Source organism: Babylonia areolata, chromosome 7 (assembly GCF_041734735.1).
Source record: "Babylonia areolata isolate BAREFJ2019XMU chromosome 7, ASM4173473v1, whole genome shotgun sequence".
NCBI classification, from domain to species: Eukaryota; Metazoa; Mollusca; class Gastropoda; order Neogastropoda; family Buccinidae; genus Babylonia; species Babylonia areolata.
This window is the reverse complement of record NC_134882.1, coordinates 18867775-18877527: the sequence shown is the minus strand read 5'-3', so window position 1 is coordinate 18877527 and position 9753 is coordinate 18867775. Positions and strand designations below refer to the sequence as shown.

General features: G+C 43.4%; 1 protein-coding gene across 2 annotated transcripts in view; it reads right to left on the bottom strand.

Annotated features, from left to right (window-relative positions):
• Positions 1-229: 229 nt before the first annotated feature.
• LOC143283774 (cholecystokinin receptor type A-like) overlaps positions 230-9753 on the bottom strand; it is a 202500-nt gene continuing 192976 nt past the window's right edge. For both annotated transcript variants that reach the window (XM_076590126.1, XM_076590125.1), the window contains exons 4-5: positions 6049-6226; positions 230-3214 (exon numbers count right to left, since the gene is read on the bottom strand). In XM_076590126.1, the coding sequence (XP_076446241.1) occupies positions 2562-3214; positions 6049-6226 (831 nt within the window). In that variant the 3' untranslated portion in view covers positions 230-2561. The remainder of the gene's footprint in view (positions 3215-6048; positions 6227-9753) is intronic.

The window sequence follows — 9753 nt, the reverse complement described above, 5'->3', positions numbered from 1 at the left end:
AGAAAAGACCAATAAAAATAACATTGTATCAAAGAATCACACACACAAATATCTATCTATCTATCTATCTATCTATCTATCTATATATACATATACACACACATTACCAATATAATTCTTTGATACACGAATAAAGGCTTAGCTCTTCCGCGCACACACAGATACATGCACAAGCACACTCACGCTCACTGACACAGTCCACAAACAGAATCCAGTTTATTCAATAAATCACACTTACCAGACGAAGGAAAGATAACAATAATTTATGCAGCTAATTATAATAGGAATCTACAGACGCATAGCCACAATGAAATGTGTGATTTAGATTAAAACGTGCAAGAGAGAAGAGAAAAGATGAAGAAATGGCAGAAATAAGAAACAAAAATAAGAAAAAAGAAAACGAACAGAAAAAAGAAACAGGAAGAAAAATAAAAGAAAAAAGAAAGAAAGAAAAAAGACTGGCAGACAGAATAAGTAGAAGAAGAGGAGGAAGGAGAAGGAGGAGGAGGAGGAGAAGCAGCAGCAGCAGCAGAAGAAGAAGATGAAAAAGAAGAAGAAAAAGAAGAAAGACGACAACGATGATGATGCTGATGACGATACCAGTATTGGTGATAACTGATTTGATGAAACAAAATGCACAAACATTTATGTCAGTATATAGTTACGCTTAGAAATAGAAGAAAGCACACAACCAGTTACATCATCCAACTGTACAGTAGTAAACCAGTCTGGTCTTTGCTGGTCACATGGAAAGCAAACGGGGTCAGCCTTCACATTTAGTACAATAAGCAAGTCTGTCACATCTTTTGAATCTCCGTATTCTTCACAAGTGCAGCAGAGACAGAGGGGAGGGACAGAGAAAGAGGGAGACAGAGAGAGAGAGAGAGAGAGAGAGAGAGGATGAAGAGAGGGAGGGAAAGAAGGATGGGGAGAGAGAGAGTGATGCAGAGAGGATGGGGGGAGGGAATAGAGAGAGGGGTGTGGGGAGAGAGAGGAAGAGAGAGGAACATAGACGCAAGCTTGAAAAGAACAATCCATGGGTACTGATTTTGTGAAACAGATGGCATGCACAAATGTGTGTGTGAATGTCAAACACAGGAGATCCGTTATCGAATGACACGCACATTAAAATTTTTGCTTGAGGAAAATGGCACATTATCATAATTCATTTTCCCCTTCCGTCCCTAGAAGCAGTGATTAAAAACACAAAATAATAGCTCCATTCACATTTATGCCTTCTCAAAGTACATGTTGTTTTGTTTGCCTTTTCTGTGTTCGCAATCACACACATTTCAAGCACGTCTTACTCGTTTCTTCTTCTTCTTTTGCATTCGCAAGCCAGGGTCTGAAATGTCCGTCCAGCCAGCCCCGAGGGCAAAGGATGCTCTGCACCAAGCGAGTATCACATGCAGCACGTGCATCCAAGTCTCTTTCAGTTTCACTGACGTTTTTCTGATAAAAGAAGAAAAAATGGTGAGAAGTAGAAATAACAACGAAACCACTAACATATTCCAAACACGGATCTTAGCATTAGAGGAAACTCGTGTGGCGGAGTTTACTGTTGTGAGCTCACGTTTTCAGTCACAGTCCTCTTAGCTATCTATTTATTATTTTAGATAAGAAAGAGGGGGAAAAAAAGAGAAAGAAAGAGGGTAGGGAAAGCAAAATGAAGTCATGTAAACTGTAAATGTCGAGTCCAGTTCGGCGACCTCCCACTCATTATATCAACGGTAAATAAAATGTCGGAGGAAATGACGTCATTACAAACCTGCCTCACACTGTATCGTTGCCATTGAAACTGCCTTCTGTACCCGCCGTGCTGTAGCAGATGAAGTGCAGTTTATATGGACATGTCCGCACGCTCTGACTTTTTTGAAACTGGAACTGAAACGGTGAACTGGCCACAACAGTTCGAGAACCTTTCTACAATTCACATCCACTTGTGATGCCGGTTTTGGGGATGACGCCAGGGCAAACTTACGTTACACGATCATCACTACCAACACTCCCTGTACACGCCACAACACAACGACCAACACAAAAGCGACTCTCTGACAAAGATCTCTACAGATTCCCTTTCGAACCCCCCCGCAGTATCCAGTGCAAAATTCTGTCTGATGTGACAGACACTTTCACGTCCTCCATCAGGTTCGACACGAAGTAACTTGCCAGGCAATGACGCCATGGCGAGACGACGTCACACCATCGTTACCACAGAAACTTTTTTTGTGTGTGTGTAGTGCCAGCCCATGCACACCACCTAAAGATTACACAAAAGCGTCTGTCTGACTAGGGATTCACACAAATTCCTTTCCAAAACCTTCGCAGTATCCAGTGAGAAAATCCTAGCACACAAAACACTTCATCATTCTCCACCACGTCCCGTGCTGTTGTAAAGACCGAAGATCAAACCAAAGACCAATCAGACAACAAAGAAGGTGCTTAACACATCCGTCGTCAGCACACTATTCGGCGTCTACCCACGACTGCCTCCCCGCCACAACCTCGGACACTGCGCCAGTCTCGAGGCGCCACCGACGCACCACGCACCCTCGACGTCGTCAGAACGACTTCTCCGAGATCTCGTCCGAGTCTCGAATCTTGTCGTAGTTCGTAGTGGCGCTGCTGACTCCGGTGCGGGTAGAGGCGGTATGCCCGGAAAAAGAAAACTCGCTACGGCGGCTGGCGTACACGTGGCGCCTCTTCAGGCAGCGGAAGGCGGCCAGGAACCCTTGCCGGAAGTTCTTGTTCATGAAACAGTAGGTGATGGGGTTGCAGCAGGCCGACACGTAGGACAGCAGGTGGAAGAGTAGCTTCACCATGGGGCTGATGTTGCGGTTGGCGCTCTCCATGTCGAAGACGATCCAGGTCATGATCACGTAGCTGGGGGTCCAGAAGACGAAGAACTCGATGACGATCATGAAGAGCATCTTGATGACGCGTTTCTTGGCGGCGCGGGACTTCTCGCTGTTGCTCTGACGCATGGCGCGGTGTGCCTCGAAGCGGCGGAAGGGTCTGCTGACGGAGCTGGAGGGTGGGGCCCCCCCGTGGGGGTGGTGGTGGTGGTTGTCGCCCCCTCCGCCCGGGGGCGTGTTGGGGCTGGAGGACAGGGCGGTGTTGAGCCGTCTGCTCTCCATGGTAAGGGACACGCCGTTCTGGGCGCTGTAGTTGGCCGTGCCTCCGCTTCCACCACCCTCGGTCATCTGTTGACGCTCTGAAAGCAGACAGACACCACACTCATCTGTTGACGCTCTGAAAACAGACAGACACCACACTCATCTGTTGACGCTCTGAAAACAGACAGACACCACACTCATCTGTTGACGCTCTGAAAACAGACAGACACCACACTCATCTGTTGACGCTCTGAAAACAGACAGACACCACACTCATCTGTTGACGCTCTGAAAACAGACAGACACCACACTCATCTGTTGACGCTCTGAAAACAGACAGACACCACACTCATCTGTTGACGCTCTGAAAACAGACACCACACTCATCTGTTGACGCTCTGAAAACAGACAGACACCACACTCATCTGTTGACGCTCTGAAAACAGACACCACACTCATCTGTTGACGCTCTGAAAGCAGACAGACACCAACTCATCAGTTGATGCTCTGAAAACAGATACAGGCACTACACTGGTAATATCTGTTGACGTTCTGTAAACAGATACAGGCACTACATTGGTTCATCTGTCGACGCTCTGAAAACAGACAGGCACTACACTGGTTCATCTCCTGACGTTCTGAAAACAGACAGGCACTACACTGGTTCATCTGTTGACGTTCTGAAAACAGACAGGCACTACACTGGTTCATCTGTTGACGTTCTGAAAACAGACAGGCACTACATTGGTTCATCTGTTGACGTTCTGAAAACAGACAGGCACTACACTGGTTCATCTGTTGACGTTCTGAAAACAGACACAGGCACTACACTGGTTCATCTGTTGACGTTCTGAAAACAGACACAGGCACTACACTGGTTCATCTGTTGACGCTCTGAAAACAGACAGGCACTACACTGGTTCATCTCCTGACGTTCTGAAAACAGACAGGCACTACACTGGTTCATCTGTTGACGTTCTGAAAACAGACACAGGCACTACACTGGTTCATCTGTTGACGCTCTGAAAACAGATACAGGCACTACACTGGTTCATCTCCTGACGTTCTGAAAACAGATACAGGCACTACTCTGGTTCATGTATTGACGTTCTGAAAACAGACAGGCACTACACTGGTTCATCTCCTGACGTTCTGAAAACAGACAGGAATACTGTAGTGTGAGGCTGGCCCACAAAATGCCGGTTATCTGGCACTTCCATCGTTCGTTCATTCCGTCATTCATAATTGTCTTTTTGTCCTTCCTTCACTCATCTGAATACTAAGTCCCAGCAGCAGAGTACATGTGATTAGTTGCTTTCGTATTGTATTGTATTGTATTGTATTGTATTGTATTGTATTGTATTGTATTGTGTTGTATTGTCATAAGGGATTTCTCTATGTGAAACGCAAGCTGCTCTCTTCAAAGACAGCGCGTCTCCACTGCGCAGCGACACCCAAATTTATTTTTCTGTCTGCAAGTGTATTTGCATTGCTGTCAGTTGTCGTTGGGTTGTTCGTTTGCTTGAGAGACAATCATTCATTCAATTCACTGCTAGGATAATGAAAATGTGATAATCCTATAAACATTTCCATGTTACTTACTCACACGTGCGGTTTTACCAGTACGATGTTGTTGCTTTGTTGCTGCTGCTCGCTTAGAAAAGAATGAACGCCAAAGAGCGGGATACACCCGAGCTTTTCATCTCTGGGGAACTATAAGAATGGCAATGTCTCGCTAACAGCAAAAGAACACCGGGAATATAGACTCTCCTGGCAAATAAGATCATTCCAAACGCTCGCCATTTTCGACGAATATTTTCGAAAGACCGAATGTCGAACAAGTATCGGGTTTCGTGATACTTGACACCGTTCACACTCTGAAGAATTACAAGAATATTATTATTTAAAAAAAAAAAAAAAAAATCACGAAAAGCAAAGTTACCGAAATATGCATGAAATAAACTAATTCTGCAAGAGATCAACAAAGTCTGCAGTAGATAAACCAAATCTGCATTAGATAAACCAAATCTGCATTCAGTAAACAGACGCTGAAGATCACACACAGAAGACTGCTTCCGGGATGTGCGTCACATGAATATTCCTGCGCAAGCGCATTGCAAAAGAGTTGTTCACGTGACCCAGCATGTCTTATCATGTGTGACCTGGATTCGCTGAAAAGGCGCACGTGCATCTGCATGTTCGAGCATCCGTCCACTCATCATGATACGATCCACACTTTTTATGTGTTTTTGTTGTTGTTGTTGTTGTTTTGTTTCTTTTGTTTTTTTGTTGTTGTTTTTTTTGTCCTCACGCATGCGTGCAGATGATGCTAGATTGGATATAATTACAGATGTTTTAACAACAGTCTAAAAGATTATTTTTTCCCCGGTTAAATCCTAAGAGCTGGGCGTAAAATCAAAGTATTCTTTTTACGTGAAATTTGATTTATCATAATCCAAAGAAAGTTCCACAATCAACCGGAAGTCAATCAGAAAAATAAATCATGGAAATCTACCTGTTTTTTCAGCCTTTCTCCTCCACTCCGTTTTCTTTTAAAAGTCAAGTAAGGACCGGTGTAGTATCCAGATTGTCCTCCACCTGGAAATGCCACCCGGGGACTTTCTCACCGTTCATAATGTCCCCTGCGGACATTTTCAGTGGCTAAATGTCCTCCTTTTTGCGTTTTAGCTTCGTTCTGATATACACCCCTACCCTGAAAATGTCTCCCCAGTATCCCGTGACGTTCCCTCCTCAGAAAATGCTCCTCCCCCTCCCTATGTCCCGGTGACATTTTCATAGTAGCGGGGACATTTCAGAATGAGGCTAAAACGCAAGAAGGGGGACGTTTGGGCGGCTGAAAATGTCCGCAGGGGACATTATGAACGGTAGGAAAGTCCCCGGGGGACAAATTGACCGCTGGAAGGAGACTCACCTCGTTCAGACTGAGCCTCCAGCTTGATGCCGACCCAGAGGGTGTAGCAGACGTTGCCGTAGGCCACAGACATGAGGATGAGGGGCAGCACCAGCAGCATCAGGTTGATGAGCAGCGTGTATGCCTTCTCCCACACCTTGTCCTTCCAGATCTCCACACATATGCGGATCGGGCCTGACTGGAGAAAGTAAGACAACGAAAAACATATTACTGTTTATTATGTTGTTGTTGTTATCGTTGTATAATTAAAGTTTAAAAGGTCCTTTCGCCTTTACAGACCATCACATTCACTGTATCCGGTACTTGGCTTAGGAAGGCGGGTCCCAGTATTCCCTTTCTGCAGTTTCAAACGCTCTCACCCACCCCCACATCCCCCCAGCCCCCACCCGAAGTCAGGAACCCATTCATACCTTGGGTGGAGTGAATAAGGAAAATCGGAGTAAATGCCTTTCCCAAGGACTGAACACCATGACGAAACGTGGCTTCGAACCCCGTGATCACTGGTGAAAACTGGACCACAGGAGCCAGTTCCATTGCTCGGACGGAAGAGCCTAGTATGGTCGTAACCATCTACTAACTGTGTGTCGTATGGAACTGACCAATGGCGCAGTTCGGTCGGCGTCAACGTGGGCATTTACTCACGTGTAACTGTCAAAAAGTTAGAACCAAGCAATGCAGCTGGCACCAGAAGTCCAACGCCTAACCGATTCTGCTACAGCGCCTCCACAGAACATACCAAAAGGTATTGCACTCACCGCGAGCGTAGGGACATAATAAGGTACAAGATTTTTTTTTCTTTTTCGTTTATTTATTTATAGTTTGTTCATCAAAGATGGTATGTCGTTTATCCATCTAAAAAAAACAAAAAACAAAAAACAACAACAAAAAAACAAAACAAAAACAAACAAACAAACAAACAAAACAACAACAACAAAACAAAACAAAAAAACAAAAACAAAACCCAACAACAACAACAACAACAACAAACATGGTAGAAGGTACAAGACAAAACAGTGCACAGTGCGACTTGTTTAGAATCCATGGTTTTCTCCACATGCTTAACGTAATGACACAGATACAAAAATATACACACACGGAAAAAATGGAACATTTGGATGGTTTTGCTTGACGGTTTTTTGGTTTTCGTGGCTGTTGTTTATGTTATTGTTGCTGCTGTTGTTGTTGTTCTGCTTCTTCTTCCTACATTATTATTATTATTGTTGTTGTTGTTGTTGTTGTTGTTGTTTGTGGTGGTGGTGGTGAGCAGCGTTGGGTGGTGTTGGTGATGGAAGTTGGGGTTGTTTATGACGTTAATGATGCTTGATGAAAGTGTTCGAGGCTGGAGGCGGCGATAGTGGTGTTGTCTCGGTAATTCTCCCGGCCAAAGTGATAATGGTTAGTGGTGGCTGAGGGCTGTCTGTGATGGTTGTGGCGTGTTGATGAAGACAGTGGTTGTGGTGATTACAAAAGATGATATTGACTGTCGATATATTGACATAGCAGCACCAACAGCATCAGTAGTAGTAGTAGTTGGAGTCGTTTTGTACATGTAGCAGTAGAAGTAGCAATAGCAGCAGCTGCTGCTGTAGCTGCAGTAGTGATAGTAGTAGCAGGGGAGGAGAAGGGGGAGCAGCAGCAGCAACAGTAGCAGTAGTCAAGTACTCTGAGGGTAAAGACATTTTAACATTCCAAACTCATTTTGTGGGGCAATCCATTAACGATTTATTATGCAACAGTAATACGATGACGGGTACGTTCTTTGCTATACCGTACCACATGTCATTAGGTTTCTGATACACACTTTCACCATGTTAGCCACTTAGATCATTTCACAGCCGGATATAAATGGAGAATGAGTAGCTTAATCACCAGTCTGTCTGTTTATCTGTTTCTATCCACGATGCGATTCATTTACTTCAACTGTGGAATCGAAAAGATATATATATATTTATATATATCTGTCTGTCTCTGTGTGTGTGTGTGTGTGTGTGTGTGTGTGTGTGTGTACATATATGTAGCCGTGAACCGAGTGGTTCTAATAGGGTACGGTACAAAAGAACTAACTAAAAGATGATTAGAAGGATAAACAAGAATTCCTGCGCACAGGCCAGGAACATATAGAGGCCAGTCACAAATGGGTTTTCTATTGTTTTATTTACAATAGTTATAAGAACATAAGAAAAGAAGACATAAACTGAAGGAGAAGAACAGAAAATATAAAAAAGAGAAGACCTAAGAGAAGATATAAGAAGAGAAGATATAAAAAGAGAAGACAGTGCCTGGAATGACACAAACAAATGTCATTAGCACAACATGTTGGCACAAGTGAATAGTAAAGCACATGTATACATATTACATGGAAAGACTACCACTTGGTAATGCATATGTGTGAAGACCAAACACTGACATCAAATGACATTTCTAATACATTTAAATAGTACAGTTAAAGTGATTGAAGCTATGCTGATTTAGTGAAAGTACACTGACAGCATAGATTAGGTAAAGCTTATACTGTGTCAAAGTGACTCAAATGAATCAGTTTATCATGTAGCACTATACTGGAGTAAGACGTATAGGAGAGCATGATAACTAGACAATTTACAGACTGATACATATCTGGTGGTTTTAACCAATAACTGATATCACTACAACAGAATACTACACACATCTTAGAGTACTGAGAATCAGTGAAACACTGTCACCTTCATCAGTGACAGTAAATGAGAAAGAACGCGTCATATGCACTCACTAGAATATTCTCGAACAAACTATCAGTGTCCAGAGACGTCATTGACTGTGACGTTAAGAAGAATTAAATGGAACACTGCTACAAGCATATGACGACATGGCGATATTCTACATCAATCATAATGGAGCTGTGACTACATGTCAAAGCAATAATTGAACAAAGAATTAATTTAACATGCTCATATGAACACAAGTACTGTGTCGAAGAATACATTTTACAAATCATCAGCACATTCTACACAATAGTACTTACAGCGATACGTAGCCAGATGTCAGCCATTGTGGGGACACACATGACAAACACACTGCTCGCGACACAGCAAGAGAGAGAGAGAGAGAGAGAGAGAGAGAGAGAGAGAGAGCAGCTCTGGTCAGATGACTGACCAGGTATGAAATGACCACTCATCACTCACTGTGCCAATTTATGCAGGTTAAGCGGACCGCAAAGACAATCACGTGTGCTGCGAGCAGATCGTCACTAATCTGGCCAAATCTGATAACAACTGTGTTTCTTACAAGGTGTTCAGTGACAGATTTCTAAATGATTCCTGAACCGATTTACGTCGGATAAGTTGCGAAAGAAAGAGCTCAACGCCTACTTTCTAATGAGTATAAAATGAAGTGTTAGTTATTTAAGATGAATTTATAATCTTAATTTAAGTCACCTGAACAGGGTCAGTTTTAACGAGCTCGTCGCTGAAAATTACAAACTGCATTAAATCAGTTTAACGTAGGCAAACACAAATGGAATAGACTTAATGATGGAATCGCGACGATTCTGCCAGTGTATAATACTTGTTGTTTACTGATCTGACAAAAGATATATTAATTAACTACGGTGGAGCAGAAACACAAGTTTCCGCTCAGCCAATGACGTACCGTGACACTGGTCGAACAGCGAGTGTGTGGCGAGAAGGACAGAATGACGTAAGCTTTGCGTCAGCTGAAATCTTTAGA